At 44.5% G+C, this 26379-nt stretch overlaps 1 protein-coding gene across 5 annotated transcripts in view; it reads left to right on the forward strand.

Annotated features, from left to right (window-relative positions):
• Window positions 1-26379, forward strand: part of ADA2 (adenosine deaminase 2) — a 65838-nt gene that overhangs the window by 18776 nt on the left and 20683 nt on the right. Inside the window, exons 1-2 of one of the 5 annotated variants that reach the window (XM_069762913.1) lie at window positions 21415-21660; window positions 21756-21912. The exons of 1 other annotated variant lie outside the window; for it this stretch is intronic. In XM_069762913.1, coding sequence (XP_069619014.1) covers window positions 21908-21912 — 5 coding nt within the window. In that variant the 5' untranslated portion in view covers window positions 21415-21660; window positions 21756-21907. Of the gene's footprint in view, window positions 1-21414; window positions 21661-21755; window positions 21913-22137; window positions 22369-26379 lie in introns of those variants that run through there. 3 more of the 5 variants (XM_069762916.1, XM_069762914.1, XM_069762915.1) reach the window with 3 other exon arrangements.

Here is a 26379-nt window from a genome sequence, read left to right on the forward strand (position 1 = left end):
CACTGCACAGTACCACTCCTCCTGTATATATACACTGCACAGTACCACTCCTCCTGTATATATACACTGCATAGTACCACCCCTCCTGTATATATACACTGCACAGTACTACTCCTCCTGTCCTGTATATATACACTGCACAGTGCAGCTCCTCCTGTATATATACACTGCACAGTACCACTCCTCCTGTATATATACACTGCACAGTACCGCTCCTCCTGTCCTGTATATATACACTGCACAGTACCACCCCTCCTGTATATATACACTGCACAGTACCGCTCCTCCTGTATATATACACTGCACAGTACCACTCCTCCTGTATATATACACTGCACAGTACCACTCCTCCTGTATATATACACTGCACAGTACCACTCCCCTGTATATATACACTGCACAGTACCACTCCCCCTGTATATATACACTGCACAGTACCACTCCTCCTGTATATATACACTGCACAGTACCACTCCTCCTGTATATATACACTGCATAGTACCACCCCTCCTGTATATATACACTGCACAGTACTACTCCTCCTGTCCTGTATATATACACTGCACAGTGCAGCTCCTCCTGTATATATACACTGCACAGTACCACTCCTCCTGTATATATACACTGCACAGTACCACTCCTCCTGTATATAAACACTGCACAGTACCGCTCCTCCTGTATATATACACTGCACGGTACCACTCCTCCTGTATATATACACTGCACAGTACCACTCCTCCTGTATATATACACTGCACAGTACCACTCCTCCTGTATATATACACTGCACAGTATCACTCCTCCTGTATATATACACTGCACAGTACCGCTCCTCCTGTCCTGTATATATACACTGCACAGTACCACTCCTCCTGTATATATACACTGCACAGTACCACCCCTCCTGTATATATACACTGCACAGTACCACTCCTCCTGTCCTGTATATATACACTGCACAGTGCAGCTCCTCCTGTATATATACACTGCACAGTACCACTCCTCCTGTATATATACCCTGCACAGTACCACTCCTCCTGTATATATACACTGCACAGCACCACTCCTCCTGTATATATACACTGCACAGCACCACTCCTCCTGTATATATACACTGCACAGTACCACTCCTCCTGTATATATACACTGCACAGTACCACTCCTCCTGTCCTGTATATATACACTGCACAGTACCACTCCTCCTGTCCTGTATATATACACTGCACAGTACCACTCCTCCTGTATATATACCCTGCACAGTACCACTCCTCCTGTATATATACACTGCACAGCACCACTCCTCCTGTATATATACACTGCACAGCACCACTCCTCCTGTATATATACACTGCACAGTACCACTCCTCCTGTATATATACACTGCACAGTACCACTCCTCCTGTATATATACACTGCACAGTACCGCTCCTCCTGTATATATACACTGCACAGTACCACTCCTCCTATATATATACACTGCACAGTACCGCTCCTCCTGTATATATACACTGCACAGTACCACTCCTCCTATATATATACACTGCACACTACCACTCCTCCTGTATATATGCACTGCACAGTACCACTCCTCCTGTATATATACACTGCACAGCACCACTCCTCCTGTATATATACACTGCACAGCACCACTCCTCCTGTATATATACACTGCACAGTACCACTCCTCCTTTATATATACACTGCACAGCACCACTCCTCCTGTATATATACCCTGCACAGTACCACTCCTCCTGTATATATACACTGCACAGTACCACTCCTCCTGTATATATACACTGCACAGCACCACTCCTCCTGTATATATACACTGCACAGCACCACTCCTCCTGTATATATACACTGCACAGTACCGCTCCTCCTGTATATATACACTGCACAGTACCACTCCTCCTGTATATATACACTGCACAGTACCGCTCCTCCTGTATATATACACTGCACAGTACCACTCCTCCTGTATATATACACTGCACAGTACCACTCCTCCTGTATATATACACTGCACAGTACCACTCCTCCTGTATATATACACTGCACAGTACCACTCCTCCTGTATATATACACTGCACAGTACCACTCCTCCTGTATATATACCCTGCACAGTACCACTCCTCCTGTATATATACACTGCACAGCACCACTCCTCCTGTATATATACCCTGCACAGTACCACTCCTCCTGTATATATACCCTGCACAGTACCACTCCTCCTGTATATATACACTGCACAGTACCACTCCTCCTGTATATATACACTGCACAGTACCACTCCTCCTGTATATATACACTGCACAGTACCACTCCTCCTGTATATATACACTGCACAGCACCACTCCTCCTGTATATATATACTGCACAGTACCACTCCTCCTGTATATATACACTGCACAGTACCACTCCTCCTGTATATATACACTGCACAGCACCACTCCTCCTGTCCTGTATATATACACTGCACAGTACCACTCCTCCTGTATATATATACTGCACAGTACCACTCCTCCTGTATATATACACTGCACAGCACCACTCCTCCTGTCCTGTATATATACACCGCACAGTACCACTCCTCCTGTATATATATACTGCACAGTACCACTCCTCCTGTATATATACATTGCACAGTACCACTCCCCCTGTATATATATACACTGCACAGGACCACTCCCCCTGTATATATATATATATATATATATATATATATATATATATATATATACTGCACAGTACCACTCCTCCTGTATATATACACTGCACAGCACCACTCCTCCTGTCCTGTATATATACACTGCACAGTACCACTCCTGTATATATACACTGCACAGTACAACTCCTCCTGTATATATACACTGCACAGTACCACTCCTCCTGTATATATACACTGCACAGTACCACTCCTCCTGTATATATACACTGCACAGTACCCCTCTTCCTGTATATATACACTGCACACTACCACTCCTCCTGTATATAAACACTGCACAGTACCACTCCTCCTGTATATATACACTGCACAGTACCCCTCTTCCTGTATATATACACTGCACAGTACCACTCCTCCTGTATATATACACTGCACAGTACCACTCCTCCTGTATATATACACTGCACAGTACCACTCCTCCTGTATATAAACACTGCACAGTACCACTCCTCCTGTATATATACACTGCACAGTACCACTCCTCCTGTCCTGTATATATACACTGCACAGTACCACTCCTCCTGTATATATACACTGCACAGTACCCCTCTTCCTGTATATATACAATGCACAGTACCACTCCTCCTGTATATATACACTGCACAGTACCACTCCTCCTGTATATATACACTGCACAGTACCACTCCTCCTGTATATATACACTGCACAGTACCACTCCTCCTGTATATATACACTGCACAGTACCACTCCTCCTGTCCTGTATATATACACTGCACAGTACCACTTCTCCTGTATATAAACACTGCACAGTACCACTCCTCCTGTATATATACACTGCACAGTACCACTCCTCCTGTATATATACACTGCACAATACCACTCCTGTATATATACACTGCACAGTACCACTCCTCCTGTATATATACACTGCACAGTACCACTCCTCCTGTCCTGTATATATATATATATACACTGCACAGTACCCCTCCTCCTGTATATATACACTGCACAGTACCACTCCTCCTGTCCTGTATATATACACTGCAGAGTACCACTCCTCCTGTATATATACACTGCACAGTACCACTCCTCCTGTATATATACACTGCACAGTACCACTCCTGTATATCTACACTGCACAGTACCACTCCCCCTGTATATATATATATACACTGCACAGTACCACTCCCCCTGTATATATATATATACTGCACAGTACCGATCCTCCTGTATATATACACTGCACAGCACCACTCCTCCTGTATATATACACTGCACAGTGCCACTCCTCCTGTATATATACACTGCACAGTACCACTCCTCCTGTATATATACCCTGCACAGTACCACTCCTCCTGTATATATACACTGCACAGTACCACTCCTCCTGTATATCTACACTGCACAGTACCACTCCTCCTGTATATATACACTGCACAGTACCGCTCCTCCTGTCCTGTATATATACACTGCACAGTACCACTCCTCCTGTATATATACACCGCACAGCACCACTCCTCCTGTATATATACACTGCACAGTACCACTTCTCCTGTATATATACACTGCACAGTACCACTCCTCCTGTATATATACACTGCACAGTACCACTACTCCTGTATATATACACTGCACGGTACCACTCCTCCTGTATATATACACTGCACAGTACCACTCCTCCTGTGTATATACACTGCACAGTACCACTCCTCCTTTATATATACACTGCACAGTATCACTCCTCCTGTATATATACACTGCACAGTACCGCTCCTCCTGTCCTGTATATATACACTGCACAGTACCACTCCTCCTGTATATATACACTGCACAGTACCACCCCTCCTGTATATATACACTGCACAGTACCACTCCTCCTGTCCTGTATATATACACTGCACAGTGCAGCTCCTCCTGTATATATACACTGCACAGTACCACTCCTCCTGTATATATACACTGCACAGTACCACTTCTCCTGTATATATACACTGCACAGTACCACTCCTCCTGTATATATACACTGCACAGTACCACTCCTCCTGTATATATACACTGCACGGTACCACTCCTCCTGTATATATACACTGCACAGTACCACTCCTCCTGTATATATACACTGCACAGTACCACTCCTCCTGTATATATACACTGCACAGTATCACTCCTCCTGTATATATACACTGCACAGTACCGCTCCTCCTGTCCTGTATATATACACTGCACAGTACCACTCCTCCTGTATATATATATGGGGCAGCACGGTGGCGCAGTGGATAGCACTGCAGCCTTGCAGCGCTGGGGTCCTGGGTTCTAATCCCACCCAGGACAACATCTGCAAAGAGTTTGTATGTTCTCTCCGTGTTTGCGTGGGTTTCCTCCGGGCACTCCGGTTTCCTCCCACATTCCAAAGACATACTGATAGGGATTCTAGATTGTGAGCCCCATCGGGGACAGTGATGATAATGTGTGCAAACTGTAAAGCGCTGCGGAATATGTTAGCGCTATATAAAAAATAAAGATTATTATAAGATTATATATACACTGCACAGTACCACCCCTCCTGTATATATACACTGCACAGTACCACTCCTCCTGTCCTGTATATATACACTGCACAGTGCAGCTCCTCCTGTATATATACACTGCACAGTACCACTCCTCCTGTATATATACACTGCACAGTACCACTCCTCCTGTATATATACACTGCACAGTACCACTCCTGTATATATACACTGCACAGTACCACTCCTCCTGTATATATACACTGCACAGTACCACTCCTCCTGTATATATACACTGCACAGTACCACTCCTCCTGTCCTGTGTATATACACTGCACAGTGCAGCTCCTCCTGTATGTATACACTGCACAGTACCACTCCTCCTGTATATATACACTGCACAGTACCGCTCCTCCTGTCCTGTATATATACACTGCACTGTACCACCCCTCCTGTATATATACACTGCACATTACCACTCCTCCTGTATATATACACTGCACAGTACCACTCCTCCTGTATATATACACTGCACAGTACCGCTCCTCCTGTCCTGTATATATACACTGCACAGTACCACCCCTCCTGTATATATACACTGCACAGTACCACTCCTCCTGTATATATACACTGCACAGTACCACTCCTCCTGTATATATACACTGCACAGTACCGCTCCTCCTGTCCTGTATATATACACTGCACAGTACCACCCCTCCTGTATATATACACTGCACAGTACCGCTCCTCCTGTATATATACACTGCACAGTACCACTCCTCCTGTATATATACACTGCACAGTACCACTCCTCCTGTATATATACACTGCACAGTACCACTCCCCTGTATATATACACTGCACAGTACCACTCCCCCTGTATATATACACTGCACAGTACCACTCCTCCTGTATATATACACTGCACAGTACCACTCCTCCTGTATATATACACTGCATAGTACCACTCCTCCTGTATATATACACTGCACAGTACTACTCCTCCTGTCCTGTATATATACACTGCACAGTGCAGCTCCTCCTGTATATATACACTGCACAGTACCACTCCTCCTGTATATATACACTGCACAGTACCACTCCCCCTGTATGTATACACTGCACAGTACCACTCCTCCTGTATATATACACTGCACAGTACTGCTCCTCCTGTATATATACACTGCACGGTACCACTCCTCCTGTATATATACACTGCACAGTACCACTCCTCCTGTATATATACACTGCACAGTACCACTCCTCCTGTATATATACACTGCACAGTATCACTCCTCCTGTATATATACACTGCACAGTACCGCTCCTCCTGTCCTGTATATATACACTGCACAGTACCACTCCTCCTGTATATATACACTGCACAGTACCACCCCTCCTGTATATATACACTGCACAGTACCACTCCTCCTGTCCTGTATATATACACTGCACAGTGCAGCTCCTCCTGTATATATACACTGCACAGTACCACTCCTCCTGTATATATACACTGCACAGTACCACTCCTCCTGTATATATACACTGCTCAGTACCACTCCTGTATATATACACTGCACAGTACCACTCCTCCTGTATATATACACTGCACAGTACCACTCCTCCTGTCCTGTATATATACACTGCACAGTGCAGCTCCTCCTGTATGTATACACTGCACAGTACCGCTCCTCCTGTCCTGTATATATACACTGCACTGTACCACCCCTCCTGTATATATACACTGCACAGTACCACTCCTCCTGTATATATACACTGCACAGTACCACTCCTCCTGTATATATACACTGCACAGTACCGCTCCTCCTGTCCTGTATATATACACTGCACAGTACCACCCCTCCTGTATATATACACTGCACAGTACCACTCCTCCTGTATATATACACTGCACAGTACCGCTCCTCCTGTCCTGTATATATACACTGCACAGTACCACCCCTCCTGTATATATACACTGCACAGTACCGCTCCTCCTGTATATATACACTGCACAGTACCACTCCTCCTGTATATATACACTGCACAGTACCACTCCTCCTGTATATATACACTGCACAGTACCACTCCCCTGTATATATACACTGCACAGTACCACTCCCCCTGTATATATACACTGCACAGTACCACTCCTCCTGTATATATACACTGCACAGTACCACTCCTCCTGTATATATACACTGCATAGTACCACCCCTCCTGTATATATACACTGCACAGTACTACTCCTCCTGTCCTGTATATATACACTGCACAGTGCAGCTCCTCCTGTATATATACACTGCACAGTACCACTCCTCCTGTATATATACACTGCACAGTACCACTCCCCCTGTATGTATACACTGCACAGTACCACTCCTCCTGTATATATACACTGCACAGTACCGCTCCTCCTGTATATATACACTGCACAGTACCACTCCTCCTGTATATATACACTGCACAGTACCTCTCCTCCTGTATATATACACTGCACAGTACCGCTCCTCCTGTATATATACACTGCACAGCACCACTCCTCCTGTATATATACACTGCACAGTACCACCCCTCCTGTATATATACCCTGCACAGTACCGCTCCTCCTGTATATATACACTGCACAGTACCGCTCCTCCTGTATATATACACTGCACAGTACCACTCTTCCTGTATATATACACTGCACAGTACCCTCCTCCTGTATATATACACTGCACAGTACCACCCCTCCTGTATATATACCCTGCACAGTACCGCTCCTCCTGTATATATACACTGCACAGTACCGCTCCTCCTGTATATATACACTGCACAGTACCACTCCTCCTGTATATATACACTGCACAGTACCACTCCTCTATATATATATACACTGCACAGTACCACTCCTCTATATATATATATACACTGCACAGTACCACTCCTCTATATATATATACACTGCACAGTACCACTCCTCTATATATATATACACTGCACAGTACCACTCCTCTATATATATATACACTGCACAGTACCACCCCTCCTGTATATATACACTGTACAGTACCGCTCCTCCTGTATATATACACTGCACAGTACCGCTCCTCCTGTATATATACACTGCACAGTACCACTCCTCCTGTATATATACACTGCACAGTACCACTCCTCCTGTATATATACACTGCACAGTACCACTCCTCGTGTATATATATACTGCACAGTACCACTCCTCCTGTATATATACACTGCACAGTACCACTCCTCCTGTATATATACACTGCACAGTGCAGCTCCTCCTGTATATATACACTGCACAGTGCCACTCCTCCTGTATATATACACTGCACAGTACCACTCCTCCTGTATATATACACTGCACAGTACCACTCCTCCTGTATATATACCCTGCACAGTACCACTCCTCCTGTATATATACACTGCACAGCACCACTCCTGTATATCTACACTGCACAGTACCACTCCTCCTGTATATATACACTGCACAGCACCACTCCTCCTGTATATATACACTGCACAGCACCACTCCCCCTGTATATATACACTGCACAGTACCACTCCTCCTGTATATATACACTGCACAGTACCACTCCTCTATATATATATACACTGCACAGTACCACTCCTCCTGTATATATACACTGCACAGTACCACTCCTCTTGTATATATACACTGCACAGTACCACTCCTCCTGTATATATACACTGCACAGTACCACTCCTCTATATATATATACACTGCACAGTACCACTCCTCCTGTATATATACACTGCACAGTACCACTCCTCCTGTATATATACACTGCACAGTACCACTCCTCCTGTATATATACCCTGCACAGTACCACTCCTCCTGTATATATACACTGCACAGTACCACTCCTCTATATTTATATATACACTGCACAGTACCACTCCTCCTGTATATATACACTGCACAGTACCACTCCTCTCTATATATATATATATATATATATATATATATATATATATACACTGCACAGTACCACTCCTCTATATATATATACACTGCACAGTACCACTCCTCCTGTCTTGTATATATACACTGCACAGTACCACTCCTCCTGTATATATACCCTGCACAGTACCACTCCTCCTGTATATATACACTGCACAGTACCACTCCTCCTGTATATATACACTGCACAGTACCACTCCTCCATATATATATATATACACTGCACAGTACCACTCCTCTATATATATATACCCTGCACAGTACCTCTCCTCCTGTATATATACACTGCACAGTACCACTCCTCCTGTATATATACACTGCACAGTACCACTCCTCTATATATATATACACTGCACAGCACCACTCCTCTATATATATATATACACTGCACAGTACCACTTCTCCTGTATATATACACTGCACAGTACCACTCCTCCTGTATATATACACTGCACAGTACCACTCCTCCTGTATATATACACTGCACAGTACCACTCCTCTCTCTCTCTATATATATATATATACACTGCACAGTACCACTCCTCTATATATATATATACACTGCACAGTACCCTCCTCCTGTATATATACACTGCACAGTACCACTCCTCCTGTATATATACACTGCACAGCACCACTCCTCCTGTATATATATACACTGCACAGTACCACTCCTGTATATATACACTGCACAGTACCACTCCTCTATATATATATACACTGCACAGTACCACTCCTCCTGTATATATACACTGCACAGTACCACTCCTCTCTCTATATATATATATATATATACACTGCACAGTACCACTCCTCTATATATATATACACTGCACAGTACCACTCCTCCTGTATATATACACTGCACAGTACCACTCCTCTCTCTATATATATATATACACTGCACAGTACCACTCCTCTATATATATATACACTGCACAGTACCACTCCACCTGTCCTCGTTCACTAATATCTATATATTTATTATATATCTAATATCTTCCTCTCGCATTTCTTTATGTTTATATGAAATTCCTTATAGCACTCGCCTGACATGAATCTGAGCCACTTTGTAGACGCAGATGTCAGCGAATCCATAGATACAGGTTTCGGCCTGGGACTGTCATGTGGTGCCCGTGGATTACTGCGGCACCCGAGGCCTACAGAAGCCTCTGTTGCCTCCATTTTTCACTCCCATACTGTTGTATTGCTGTATATAAAGCAAACGATGGAATGATTGTTTGTGTAAGGCTACTTTCACACATCAGGTTTTTGCCGTCATGCACAATCCGGCGAATTTTGAAAAAAACGAATCCGTTTTTTTTTCTGCCAGATCCGTTTGTTTTTTCTCATAGAGTTGTATCAGCGTCGGATTGCGACGGATGGCTTAACGTTTCATCTGTTTTTTTTTGCCAGATCTGTCAAAACTAACTTTTCCAGAGAGGAACGTTTTTTCTGTCCAGTGAGAAAACGGACAGCGACGGTTCCGGCCATAAACGGATGAAACGCGGGGTGAAATGAGTGAATCCGGCTACCGATTCTGTTTTTTTCACACTGAGCATGCCCCGTAGCTGCATTTTCCATTCTGGAGAGTCTCTCTCTCATCAGTTTTTCACAATTTACAACGAATCCCTTTTTTTCAAATGTCGAGGGATCCAGCATGATGGTGAAAACCAGATGTGTGAAAGTAGCCTAAGGCTCTGTCGAAAAAAAACGGATCCGTCGCTAATTGGATTCTAAAAAAATCTGAGCATGCGCACTTTAAAAAAACGGAATACGGCACCGGAATCCTTCATTTGCCGTATCCAGTGCCTTCCGGCGCCCATAGGCTTTCAGCAAACAGCCGGAAGCGTCGGATCCGTTTTCTTCAAAAATTGCCAGATTGAGCCTGACAGCAAAAACCTGATGTGTGAAAGCAGCCTAAGTCCAGTAGGGGGATTTAATTAGTGATAAGAAAAGGTTTAGAAAAACATTAATAAAATCAAACAAATATAAATGTTTAAATCACACTTTGTCACAATCAAAAAATAAAGAAAAAAAGCAAATTAATTAAAATGACAATATTTGCTCCCCCCACATTTCATCTATCAAGTTCTCAAAATAATTAATTCGTACAGTAAAGTAGAAAATATAAAAATACATTGTCATGTATCTCTGTATACAGGGAGCTCCCCCTAGTGGTGGCTGCAGACAGGATCTTATCATGTATCTCTGTATACAGGGAGCTCCCCCTAGTGGTGGCTGCAGACAGAATCTTATCATGTATTTCTGTATACAGGGAGCTCCCCCTAGTGGTGGCTGCAGACAGGATCTTATCATGTATCTCTGTATACAGGGAGCTCCCCCTAGTGGTGGCTGCAGACAGGATCTTATCATGTATCTCTGTATACAGGGAGCTCCCTCTAGTGGTGGCTGCAGACAGGATCTCATCATGTATCTCTGTATACAGGGACCTCCCCCTAGTGGTGGCTGCAGACAGGACCTCATGTATCTCTATATACAGGGAGCTCCCCCTAGTGGTGGCTGCAGACAGAATCTTATCATGTATCTCTGTATACAGGGAGCTCCCCCTAGTGGTGACTGCAGACAGGATCTTATCATGTATCTCTGCATACAGGGAGCTCCTCCTAGTGGTGGCTGCAGACAGGATCTTATCATGCATCTCTGTATACAGGGAGCTCCCCCTAGTGGTGGCTGCAGACAGGATCTTATCATATATCTCTGTATACAGGGAGCTCCCCCTAGTGGTGGCTGCAGACAGAATCTTATCATGTGTCTCTGTATACAGGGAGCTCCCCCTAGTGGTGGCTGCAGACAGGATCTTATCATGTATCTCTGTATACAGGGAGCTCCCCCTAGTGGTGGTTGCAGACAGGATCTTATCATGGATCTCTGTATACAGGGAGCTCCCCCTAGTGGTGGCTGCAGACAGAATCTTATCATGTGTCTCTGTATACAGGGAGCTCCCCCTAGTGGTGACTGCAGACAGGATCTTATCACGTATCTATGTATACAGGGAGCTCCCCCTAGTGGGGACTGCAGACAGGATCTTATCATGTATCTCTGTATACCAGGAGCTCCCCCTAGTGGTGACTGCAGACAGGATCTTATCATGTATCTCTGTATACAGGGAGCTCCCCCTAGTGGTGGCTGCAGACAGGATCTTATCATGTATCTCTGTATACAGGGAGCTCCCCCTAGTGGTGGCTGCAGACAGGATCTTATCATGTATCTCTGTATACAGGGAGCTCCTCCTAGTGGTGGCTGCAGACAGGATCTTATCTGTTATGGCTGGCAATCAGGCAACACAGCGTGCAGTAATCAGCGCACATACAGAGATCTGGCAATAACCAAAAACAATAGGACGAGCTCTGAGATGTGGAATCTCTGTAGACTGCAGTACCTGATCTATCCTCACACAACTATAAGCAGCAGTGGATTGCGCCTAACACTACCTATGCAACTCGACACTGCCTGAGGAGCTGACTAGCCTGAAGATAGAAATACAAGCCTGACTTACCTCAGAGAAATACCCCAAAGGAATAGGCAGCCCCCACATATAATAACTGTTAGCAAGATGAAAAGACAAACGTAGGAATGAAATAGATTCAGCAAAGTGAGGCCCGATATTCTAGACAGAGCGAGGATAGCAAAGAGAACTATGCAGTCTACAAAAAACCCTAAAACGAAAACCACGCAAAGGGGCAAAAAGACCCACCGTGCCGAACTAACAGCACGGCGGTGCACCCCTTTGCTTCTCAGAGCTTCCAGCAAAAGTTAATAGCAAGCTGGACAGAAAAAACAGAAAACAAACTAGAAGCACTTATCTAGCAGAGCAGCAGGCCCAAGGAAAGATGCAGTAGCTCAGATCCAACACTGGAACATTGACAAGGAGCAAGGAAGACAGACTCAGGTGGAGCTAAATAGCAAGGCAGCCAACGAGCTCACCAAAACACCTGAGGGAGGAAGCCCAGAGACTGCAATACCACTTGTGACCACAGAAGTGAACTCAGCCACAGAATTCACAACAGTACCCCCCCCTTGAGGAGGGGTCACCGAACCCTCACCAGAACCCCCAGGCCGACCAGGATGAGCCACATGAAAGGCACGAACAAGATCTGGGGCATGGACATCAGAGGCAAAAACCCAGGAATTATCTTCCTGAGCATAACCCTTCCATTTGACCAGATACTGGAGTTTCCGTCTAGAGACACGAGAATCCAAAATCTTCTCCACAATATACTCCAATTCCCCCTCCACCAAAACAGGGGCAGGAGGCTCCACAGATGGAACCATAGGTGCCACGTATCTCCTCAACAACGACCTATGGAATACATTATGTATGGAAAAGGAGTCTGGGAGGGTCAGACGAAAAGACACCGGATTGAGAATCTCAGAAATCCTATACGGACCAATAAAACGAGGTTTAAATTTAGGAGAGGAAACCTTCATAGGAATATGACGAGAAGATAACCAAACCAGATCCCCAACACGAAGTCGGGGTCCCACACGGCGTCTGCGATTAGCGAAAAGCTGAGCCTTCTCCTGGGACAAGGTCAAATTGTCCACTACCTGAGTCCAGATCTGCTGCAACCTGTCCACCACAGAATCCACACCAGGACAGTCCGAAGACTCAACCTGTCCTGAAGAGAAACGAGGATGGAACCCAGAATTGCAGAAAAATGGAGAGACCAAGGTAGCCGAGCTGGCCCGATTATTAAGGGCGAACTCAGCCAACGGCAAAAATGACACCCAATCATCCTGATCAGCGGAAACAAAACATCTCAGATATGTTTCCAAGGTCTGATTGGTTCGTTCGGTCTGGCCATTAGTCTGAGGATGGAAGGCCGAGGAGAAAGATAGGTCAATGCCCATCCTACCACAAAAGGCTCGCCAGAACCTCGAGACAAACTGGGAACCTCTGTCAGAAACAATATTCTCAGGAATGCCATGTAAACGAACCACATGCTGGAAGAACAAAGGCACCAAATCAGAGGAGGAAGGCAATTTAACCAAGGGCACCAGATGGACCATTTTAGAAAAGCGATCACAGACCACCCAAATGACCGACATTTTTTGAGAAACGGGAAGGTCAGAAATGAAATCCATCGAAATATGTGTCCAAGGCCTCTTCGGGACCGGCAAGGGCAAAAGCAACCCACTGGCACGTGAACAGCAGGGCTTAGCCCTAGCACAAATTCCACAGGACTGCACAAAAGCACGCACATCCCGTGACAGAGATGGCCACCAGAAGGATCTAGCAACCAACTCCCTGGTACCAAAGATTCCTGGATGACCGGCCAGCACCGAACAATGAAGTTCAGAGATAACTTTACTAGTCCACCTATCAGGGACGAACAGTTTCTCGGCCGGACAACGATCAGGTTTATTAGCCTGAAATTTCTGCAACACTCTCCGCAAATCAGGGGAGATGGCAGACACAATGACTCCTTCCTTGAGGATACTCGCCGGCTCAGATAACCCCGGAGAGTCGGGCACAAAACTCCTAGACAGAGCATCCGCCTTCACATTTTTAGAGCCCGGAAGGTATGAAATCACAAAATCAAAACGAGCAAAAAATAACGACCAACGGGCCTGTCTAGGATTCAAGCGCTTGGCAGACTCAAGATAAGTAAGGTTCTTATGATCAGTCAAAACCACCACGCGATGCTTAGCACCCTCAAGCCAATGACGCCACTCCTCGAATGCCCACTTCATGGCCAGCAACTCTCGGTTGCCCACATCATAATTACGCTCAGCAGCAGAAAATTTCCTGGAAAAGAAAGCACATGGTTTGAACACTGAGCAACCAGAACCTCTCTGTGACAAAACCGCCCCTGCACCAATCTCAGAAGCATCAACCTCGACCTGGAACGGAAGAGAAACATCAGGTTGACACAACACAGGGGCACAGCAAAAACGACGCTTCAACTCCTGAAAAGCTTCCACGGCAGCAGAAGACCAATTAACCAAATCAGCACCCTTCTTGGTCAAATCGGTCAATGGTCTGGCAATGCTTGAAAAATTACAGATGAAGCGACGATAAAAATTAGCAAAGCCCAGGAATTTCTGCAGACTTTTTAGAGATGTCGGCTGAGTCCAATCCTGGATGGCCTGAACCTTAACCGGATCCATCTCGATAGTAGAAGGGGAAAAGATGAACCCCAAAAATGAAACTTTCTGCACACCGAAGAGACACTTTGATCCCTTCACGAACAAGGAATTAGCACGCAGTACCTGGAAAACCATTCTGACTTGCTTCACATGAGACTCCCAATCATCTGAGAAGATCAAAATGTCATCCAAGTAAACAATCAAGAATTTATCCAGATACTCACGGAAAATGTCATGCATAAAAGACTGAAAAACAGATGGAGCATTGGCAAGTCCGAACGGCATCACCAGATACTCAAAATGACCCTCGGGCGTATTAAATGCCGTTTTCCATTCATCTCCCTGCCTGATTCTCACCAGATTATACGCACCACGAAGATCAATCTTAGTAAACCAACTAGCCCCCTTAATCCGAGCAAACAAGTCAGAAATCAATGGCAAGGGATACTGAAACTTAACAGTGATCTTATTAAGAAGGCGGTAATCAATACACGGTCTTAGCGAACCATCCTTCTTGGCTACAAAAAAGAACCCTGCTCCCAATGGTGACGACGATGGGCGAATATGTCCCTTCTCCAGGGACTCCTTCACATAACTGCGCATAGCGGTGTGTTCAGGTACGGACAAATTAAATAAACGACCCTTAGGGAATTTACTACCAGGAATCAAATCGATAGCACAATCACAATTCCTATGCGGAGGTAGGGCATCAGACTTGGACTCTTCAAATACATCCTGAAAGTCCGACAAGAACTCTGGGATGTCAGAAGGAATGGATGACGAAATTGACAAAAATGGAACATCACCATGTACTCCCTGACAACCCCAGCTGGTTACCGACATAGAGTTCCAATCCAATACTGGATTATGGGTTTGTAGCCATGGCAACCCCAACACGACCACATCATGCAAATTATGCAGTACCAGAAAGCGAATAACTTCCTGATGTGCAGGAGCCATGCACATGGTCAGCTGGGCCCAGTACTGAGGCTTATTCTTGGCCAAAGGTGTAGCATCAATTCCTCTCAACGGAATAGGACACCGCAAAGGCTCCAAGAAAAATCCACAACGTTTAGCATAATCCAAATCCATCAGATTCAGGGCAGCGCCTGAATCCACAAACGCCATGACAGAATACGATGACAAAGAGCACATTAAGGTAATGGACAAAAGGAATTTGGACTGTACAGTACCAATAACGGCAGAGCTATCGAACCGCCTAGTGCGTTTAGGACAATTAGAAATAGCATGAGTAGAATCACCACAATAGAAACACAGTCTGTTCAGACGTCTGTGTTCTTGCCGTTCTACTTTAGTCATAGTCCTGTCGCACTGCATAGGCTCAGGTTTACTCTCAGGCAGTACCGCCAGATGGTGCACAGATTTACGCTCGCGCAAGCGACGACCGATCTGAATGGCCAAGGACATAGACTCATTCAAACCAGCAGGCATAGGAAATCCCACCATTACATCCTTAAGAGCTTCAGAGAGACCCTTTCTGAACAAGGCCGCTAGTGCAGATTCATTCCACAGAGTGAGTACTGACCACCTCCTAAATTTCTGACAATATACTTCTACATCATCCTGACCCTGGCATAAAGCCAGCAGATTTTTTTCAGCCTGATCCACTGAATTAGGCTCATCGTAAAGCAATCCCAGCGCCTGGAAAAATGCATCAACATTACTCAATGCAGAATCTCCTGGTGCAAGAGAAAACGCCCAGTCCTGTGGATCGCCGCGCAAAAAAGAAATAATAATCAAAACCTGTTGAATAGGATTACCAGAAGAATGAGGTTTCAAGGCCAAAAATAGCTTACAATTATTTCTGAAGCTCAGGAACTTAGTTCTGTCACCAAAAAACAAATCAGGAATCGGAATTCTTGGTTCTAGCATCGATTTCTGATCAATAGTATCTTGAATCTTTTGTACATTTACAACGAGATTATCCATTGAGGAGCACAGAGCCTGAATATCCATGTCCACAGCTGTGTCCTGAAGCACTCTAATGTCTAGGGGAAAAAAAAGACTGAAGACAGAGCTAAGAAAAAAAAATGATGTCAGGATTTCTTTTTTCCCTCTATTGGGAATCATTGGTGGGGCTCCTTGTACTGTTATGGCTGGCAATCAGGCAACACAGCGTGCAGTAATCAGCGCACATACAGAGATCTGGCAATAACCAAAAACAATAGGACGAGCTCTGAGATGTGGAATCTCTGTAGACTGCAGTACCTGATCTATCCTCACACAACTATAAGCAGCAGTGGATTGCGCCTAACACTACCTATGCAACTCGGCACTGCCTGAGGAGCTGACTAGCCTGAAGATAGAAATACAAGCCTGACTTACCTCAGAGAAATACCCCAAAGGAATAGGCAGCCCCCACATATAATAACTGTTAGCAAGATGAAAAGACAAACGTAGGAATGAAATAGATTCAGCAAAGTGAGGCCCGATATTCTAGACAGAGCGAGGATAGCAAAGAGAACTATGCAGTCTACAAAAAACCCTAAAACGAAAACCACGCAAAGGGGCAAAAAGACCCACCGTGCCGAACTAACAGCACGGCGGTGCACCCCTTTGCTTCTCAGAGCTTCCAGCAAAAGTTAATAGCAAGCTGGACAGAAAAAACAGAAAACAAACTAGAAGCACTTATCTAGCAGAGCAGCAGGCCCAAGGAAAGATGCAGTAGCTCAGATCCAACACTGGAACATTGACAAGGAGCAAGGAAGACAGACTCAGGTGGAGCTAAATAGCAAGGCAGCCAACGAGCTCACCAAAACACCTGAGGGAGGAAGCCCAGAGACTGCAATACCACTTGTGACCACAGAAGTGAACTCAGCCACAGAATTCACAACACTTATCATGTATCTCTGCATACAGGGAGCTCCCCCTAGTGGTGGCTGCAGACAGGATCTTATCCTATAACTCTGTATACAGGGAGCTCCCCTAGTGGTGGCTGCAGACAGGAGCTTATCATGTATCTCTGTATACAGGGAGCTCCCCCTAGTGGTGGCTGCAGACAGGAGCTTATCATGTATCTCTGTACACAGGGAGCTCCCCCTAGTGGTGGCTGCAGACAGGAGCTTATCATGTATCTCTGTATACAGGGAGCTCCCCCTAGTGGTGGCTGCAGACAGGATCTTTTGTATCGCTGTATGCAGTGAGCTCCCACAAGTGGTGGCTGCAGACAGGACCTTATCATGTATTTCTGTATTCTGTATTTCCTAGTGTTTCATCACCCATCCCCTGCAGACTGTGAGCCCTCGCGGGCAGGGTCCTCCCTCCTTATGTACCCGTGTGCCTGTTATCTGCTCATGTTTAATGTATTTGTCTATATTTACCTCGTATTCACATGTAAAGCGCCATGGAATAAATGGCGCTATAAAAATGTGTAATAATAATAATAATAATACAGGGAGCTCCCCCTAGTGGTGGCTGCAGACAGGATCTTATCATGTATCTCTGTATTCAGGGAGCTCCCCCTAGTGGTGGCTGCAGACAGGATCTTATCATGTATCTCTGTATACAGGGAGCTCCCCCTAGTGGTGACTGCAGACAGAATCTTATCATGTGTCTCTGTATACAGGGAGCTCCCCCTGGTGGCTGCAGACAGGATCTTATCATGTACAGTGGGGCAAAAAAGTATTTAGTCAGTCAGCAATAGTGCAAGTTCCACCACTTAAAAAGATGAGAGGCGTCTGTAATTTACATCATAGGTAGACCTCAACTATGGGAGACAAACTGAGAAAAAAAATCCAGAAAATCACAGTCTGTTTTTTTAACATTTTATTTGCATATTATGGTGGAAAATAAGTATTTGGTCAGAAACAAAATTTCATCTCAATACTTTGTAATATATCCTTTGTTGGCAATGACAGAGGTCAAACGTTTTCTGTAAGTCTTCACAAGGTTGCCACACACTGTTGTTGGTATGTTGGCCCATTCCTCCATGCAGATCTCCTCTAGAGCAGTGATGTTTTTGGCTTTTCGCTTGGAAACACGGACTTTCAACTCCCTCCAAAGGTTTTCTATAGGGTTGAGATCTGGAGACTGGCTAGGCCACTCCAGGACCTTGAAATGCTTCTTACGAAGCCACTCCTTCGTTGCCCTGGCGGTGTGCTTTGGATCATTGTCATGTTGAAAGACCCAGCCACGTTTCATCTTCAATGCCCTTGCTGATGGAAGGAGGTTTGCACTCAAAATCTCACGATACATGGCCCCATTCATTCTTTCATGTACCCGGATCAGTCGTCCTGGCCCCTTTGCAGAGAAACAGCCCCAAAGCATGATGTCTCCACCACCATGCTTTACAGTAGGTATGGTGTTTGATGGATGCAACTCAGTATTCTTTTTCCTCCAAACACGACAAGTTGTGTTTCTACCAAAGAGTTCCAGTTTGGTTTCATCAGACCATAGGACATTCTCTCAAAACTCCTCTGGATCATCCAAATGCTCTCTAGCAAACTTCAGACGGGCCCGGACATGTACTGGCTTAAGCAGTGGGACACGTCTGGCACTGCAGGATGTGAGTCCATGGTGGCATAGTGTGTTACTTATGGTAGGCCTTGTTACATTGGTCCCAGCTCTCTGCAGTTCATTCACTAGGTCCCCCCGCGTGGTTCTGGGATTTTTGCTCACCGTTCTTGTGATCATTCTGACCCCACGGGGTGGGATTTTGCGTGGAGCCCCAGATCGAGGGAGATTATCAGTGGTCTTGTATGTCTTCCATTTTCTAATTATTGCTCCCACTGTTGATTTCTTCACTCCAAGCTGGTTGGCTATTGCAGATTCAGTCTTCCCAGCCTGGTGCAGGGCTACAATTTTGTTTCTGGTGTCCTTTGACAGCTCTTTGGTCTTCACCATAGTGGAGTTTGGAGTCAGACTGTTTGAGGGTGTGCACAGGTGTATTTTTATACTGATAACAAGTTTAAACAGGTGCCATTACTACAGGTAATGAGTGGAGGAAAGAGGAGACTCTTAAAGAAGAAGTTACAGGTCTGTGAGAGCCAGAAATCTTGATTGTTTCTGACCAAATACTTATTTTCCACCATAATATGCAAATAAATTGTTAAAAAAAACAGACAATGTGATTTTCTGGATTTTTTTTTCTCAGTTTGTCTCCCATAGTTGAGGTCTACCTATGATGTAAATTACAGACGCCTCTCATCTTTTTAAGTGGTGGAACTTGCACTATTGCTGACTGACTAAATACTTTTTTGCCCCACTGTATCTCTGTATACAGAGAGCTCCCCCTAGTGGTGGCAGCAGACAGGATCTTATCATGTATCTCTGTATACAGGGAGCTCCCCCTAGTGGTGGCTGCAGACAGGATCTTATCATGTATCTCTGTATACAGGGAGCTCCCCCTAGTGGTGGCTGCAGACAGGATCTTATCATGTATCTCTGTATACAGGGAGCTCCCCCTAGTGGAGGCTGCAGACAGGATCTTATCATGTATCTCTGTATACAGGGAGCTCCCCCTAGTGGTGACTGCAGACAGGATCTTATCATGTATCTCTGTATACAGGGAGCTCCCCCTAGTGGTGACTGCAGACAGGATCTTATCATGTATCTCTGTATACAGGGAGCTCCCCCTAGTGGTGACTGCAGACAGGATCTTATCATGTATCTCTGTATACAGGGAGCTCCCCCTAGTGGTGACTGCAGACAGGATCTTATCATGTATATCTGTATACAGGGAGCTCCCCCTAGTGATGGCTGCAGACAGGATCTTATCATGTATCTCTGCATACAGGGAAGCTCCCCCTAGTGGTGACTGCAGACAGGATCTTATGTGTTTCTGTATACAGGGAGTTTTCACTATGAATGGGTTAAATAGCTCTTGGTTTCTGTCTGAAGCTTTCTGGTCGGCTTCATTTATGAGACGGTAATTTCCCCATTCGTTTCATGGTTTTGATTCTGGATCGAGAGTCGCAGTTTTACTTCCTTTTTGTAAACTCCGACCTTTGACTGATCCTGTTTTTTTTTCATAATGTGAATTATGACTGCAGCTCTGGATGTCACTGGAGTATATTACTGCACAAGAGATTTTGGCATCAATAGTAAGTCCTCTGCAGACAAGGGTCATGCTCTCGGTGCCATCAGTAGCGGTCGCAGTCATTATTCGTGGGGTCATGCAGAGTTTTCGCTGTTCTCTATCAGTACAGAATCCAGGACAAAGCTCAAGTCCTGACCAATGAAATGTTCCTCATTGATTTCTAGAACAAAACCACCTGCAGCGTCCCTTGTTATTGCTCTCTGTTATCAGCCATTTCTGCCAGGAGAATGATAGTACTCAATCTGTTGTGTGGCTATATCCATGTTGCAGAATTGTGAATGCAGCTTTGGATGTGACCGGAGTACAAGTAAGAGCAGCAATGTACTGAGCATTAATTATATGGAATGCTTATAGAGTTTGTAGTTGAGAAATATAGTTTTTTTAACCTCTTTTGTACATTAGGAAACCGTAATTGAGATGTCCTGAGTGTGCAGATCTGACTGGATCGCGGTTTGGAATGCAAACCACAAAGAAGATTCAGTGGATCTCTGAGGTCTGATTGGTTCGAGAAAGGATTCAAGACCAACTACTGGTCCATTTAATTACTGCAGGTGATGCTGTAAGATCTCTATCTAATATTCTTTCCTCCTAGGGACCACACTCACACACAGGTTATGGGGGATCTCGGCAGGAGGTTGTGTAAGATAAATACTCATTCCACAGAAAGACAGCCTGAAATGGCTGATAACAGAAAGCAAAGCCGGCAGTGAGTCCTCTGCTGTTACCTCCCCATCACACACTCACTGTCAGATAGAGGAAGCGTCTCCTCCTCGCCTGCCCGGGGGCAGACACAGAACCCGACCATTCGTGTGCAAACCTGGCATGTGCTGACTCAGTCGGTCTGGCGCTAAATCCCTGGTGTCAGCCCCAGTGTCGCACTGAGGGGTCCGCGCTGGGCACGGTAGGACGCTGCCCGTGTGTCTGTGCCATCCTGACGGGGTGGTGCGCGCTCCGAGTGCTACCAGGGGCTTCTCCGGGCGCTGCCTGCACAGTGCCAAAGAAACTGGAGGAACTTGTGAGTACAAGCTACTACTCCCTGTTATCAGCCATTACTGGGGGGAGACTGTGGGACAGGAGACTGCAATCTATTACTCCCTGTTATCAGCCATTACTGGGGGGGGACTGTAGGACAGGAAACTCTCAAAAATCCCCCCCAAAAAATATATATTAAAAAGAAAAATAAATTGTTAATTTTGTACACTGTATTGTGTTCTGGTTTGTTGTAGGGTGAATGTGGTGGTGTAAGGGGGTGGCAGTAAGGTGAGGCAGTGGGACCAGTAGGGTTTTGTTGTGTTTGCAGGTGTTGTATAAATCGGTTTAGTGTATTATGTTTATAGTAGACGAGCTGAAGAGCCCGGCGTTGCCTGGGTATAGTAAATATCTGTGGTTGGTTATAGCACCTCACTTCTCTTATTTTCCCATCACGCCTCTCATTTTCCCCCTCACATCTCTCATTTTCCCCCACACACCTCTCATTTTCTCCCTCACTCCTCTCATTCCCCCAAAAACACTTGTCATTTCGACCTCACATCTGTCATTTTCCGATCACTCCACTATTTTCCTTCACTCCTCTCATTTTGCACTAACATCTTTTCATTTTCACCTCACATCCCTCATTTTCACCTCACACCTCTCATTTTCCCCCTCAGTATTTACATATTTGTCATCTCCCTTATATATAGTATACAAATGTATGTCATCTCCTGTATATAGTATATACCTGTATGTCATCTCCCCTGTAAATAGTATATACCTGCTGTATGTCATCTCCTCCTGTCTATTGTATATACCTATGTGTCATCTCCTCCTGTATATAGTATATACCTGTATGTCATCTCTTCTGTATATACTATATACCTGTAAGTCATCTCCTCCTATATAGTATATACCTGTATGTCATCTCCTGTATATAGTATATACCTGTATGTCATCTCCCCTGTATATAGTATATACCTGCTGTATGTCATCTCTTCCTCTATATACCTATATGTCATCTCCTTTTATATAGTATATACCTGTAAGTCATCTCCTCCTGTATATAGTATATTCCTGTGTGTCATCTCCTCCTGTATATAGTATATACCTGTGTGTCATCTCCTCCTGTATATAGTATATTCCTGTATGTCATCTCCTCCTCTATATAGTATATACCTGTGTGTCATCTCTCCTGTATGTAGTATATACCTGTATGTCATCTCCTCCTATATATAGTATATACCTGTGTGTCATCTCTCCTGTATGTAGTATATACCTGTGTGTCATCTCCTCCTGTATATAGTATATATCTGTATGTCTCGATTTTTCCAAAGCGTTTGATACCGTGCCGCACAAGAGGTTGGTACACAAAATGAGAATGCTTGGTCTGGGGGAAAATGTGTGTAAATGGGTTAGTAACTGGCTTAGTGATAGAAAGCAGAGGGTGGTTATAAATGGTATAGTCTCTAACTGGGTCGCTGTGACCAGTGGGGACCGCAGGAGTCGGTATTGGAACCTGTTCTCTTCAACATATTCATTAATGATCTGGTAGAAGGTTTACACAGTAAAATATCGATATTTGCAGATGATACAAAACTATGTAAAGCAGTTAATACAAGAGAAGATAGTATTCTGCTACAGATGGATCTGGATAAGTTGGAAACTTGGGCTGAAAGGTGGCAGATGAGGTTTAACAATGATAAATGTAAGGTTATACACATGGGAAGAGGGAAACAATATCACCATTACACACTGAACGGGAAACCACTGGGTAAATCTGACAGGGAGAAGGACTTGGGGATCCTAGTTAATGATAAACGTACCTGGAGCAGCCAGTGCCAGGCAGCAGCTGCCAAGGCAAACAGGATCATGGGGTGCATTAAAAGAGGTCTGGATACACATGATGAGAGCATTATACTGCCTCTGTACAAATCCCTAGTTAGACCGCACATGGAGTACTGTGTCCAGTTTTGGGCACCGGTGCTCATGAAGGATATAATGGAACTAGAGAGAGTACAAAGGAGGGCAACAAAACTAATAAAGGGGATGGGAGAACTACAATACCCAGATAGATTAGCGAAATTAGGATTATTTAGTCTAGAAAAAAGACGACTGAGGGGCGATCTAATAACCATGTATAAGTATATAAGGGGACAATACAAATATCTCGCTGAGGATTTGTTTATACCAAGGAAGGTGACGGGCACAAGGGGGCATTCTTTGCGTCTGGAGGAGAGAAGGTTTTTCCACCAACATAGAAGAGGATTCTTTACTGTTAGGGCAGTGAGAATCTGGAATTGCTTGCCTGAGGAGGTGGTGATGGCGAACTCAGTCGAGGGGTTCAAGAGAGGCCTGGATGTCTTCCTGGAGCAGAACAATATTGTATCATACAATTAGGTTCTGTAGAAGGACGTAGATCTGGGGATTTATTATGATGGAATATAGGCTGAACTGGATGGACAAATGTCTTTTTTCGGCCTTACTATGTTACTATGTCATCTCCTCCTGTATTAGACCGCGTTCACACGTTATTTGCTCAGTATTTTTACCTCAGTATTTGTAAGCTAAATTGGCAGCCTGATAAATCCCCAGCCAACAGGAAGCCCTCCCCCTGGCAGTATATATTAGCTCACACATACACATAATAGACAGGTCATGTGACTGACAGCTGCCATATTTCCTATATGGTACGTTTGTTGCTCTTGTAGTTTGCTTATTAATCAGATTTTTATTTTTGAAGGATAATACCAGACTTGTGTGTGTTTTATGGCGAGTTTCATGTGTCAAGTTGTGTGTGTTGAGTTGCATGTGGCGACATGCATGTAGCGACTTTTGTGAGATGAGTTTTGTGTGTGTGGCGACATGCGTGTAGCAACTTTTTGTGTGTCGAGTTGCATGTGACAGGTTAGTGTAGCAAGTTGTGTGCAGCAAGTTGTGTGCAGCAAGTTTTGCGCGTGGCGAGTTTTATGTGTGGTGCGTTTTGAGTATGTGCAAGTTTTGTGTGAGGCAACTTTTGCATGTGTTGCAACTTTTGTGCATGTGGCAATTTTTCCGCGTGTGCAAGTTTTGCGTGTGGCGAGTTTTCCATGAGGTGAGTTTTGTTTGTGTGGCGAGTTTTGCATGAGCCTAGTTTTGCACGTGGCGAGTTTTGAGCGGCGACTTTTGTGTTTCGACTTTTATGTGGCGAGGATGGTGTATGTGTGGTGAAATGTGCGCTGAGGGTGATATGTGTTCAAGCATGTGGTAGTGTGTGGCGCATTTTGTGTGTGCGTTCATATCCCCGTGTGTGGTGAGCATCCCATGTCGGGGCCCCACCTTAGCAACTGTACGGTATATACTCTTTGGCCCCATCGCTCTCATTCTTTAAGTCCCCCTTGTTCACATCTGGCAGCTGTCAATTTGCCTCCAACACTTTTCCTTTCACTTTTCCCCATTATGTAGATAGGGGCAAAATTGTTTGGTGAATTGGAACGCGCGGGGTTAAAATTTCGCCTCACAACATAGCCTATGATGCTCTCGGGGTCCAGACATGTGACTGTGTAAAATTTTGTGGCTGTAGCTGCGACGGTGCAGATGCCAATCCCGGACATACATACATACACACACACACATTCAGCTTTATATATTAGATATATTGGTATATAACATTGTATATAGGACGGTGTGAATGTAGTTGGGGTTGCATATAGTAGTATGAATGAGGCTGGGCCGGGGGTCTTACATGATTTTATACTATTCATTATATTTTATACTATTTATTATTTATTATTTTACGGGGGGTACTCATGTAGTTAGAGTTATTTTGTTTTTCCTTTATTTTATTTTAATTTTTCTTTCCTGCCCATGATTTGTAGGTCATGAATTTTTTCCATTTTGTTTCCGTTTCTTTGTGATTTGTTTTGGTTTTTTTTGTCGTCTGATTGGAGTTTTGTTCTTATGTTTTGTTCTGTTGTGTTTTATTTTGTAATGTATCATAGTTGTGCCACGTGAAGTATTTTTATTTACACTGTGTGCAGAATTATTAGGCAAGTTGTATTTTAGAGGATTATTT

Source organism: Ranitomeya imitator, chromosome 4 (assembly GCF_032444005.1).
Source record: "Ranitomeya imitator isolate aRanImi1 chromosome 4, aRanImi1.pri, whole genome shotgun sequence".
NCBI classification, from domain to species: Eukaryota; Metazoa; Chordata; class Amphibia; order Anura; family Dendrobatidae; genus Ranitomeya; species Ranitomeya imitator.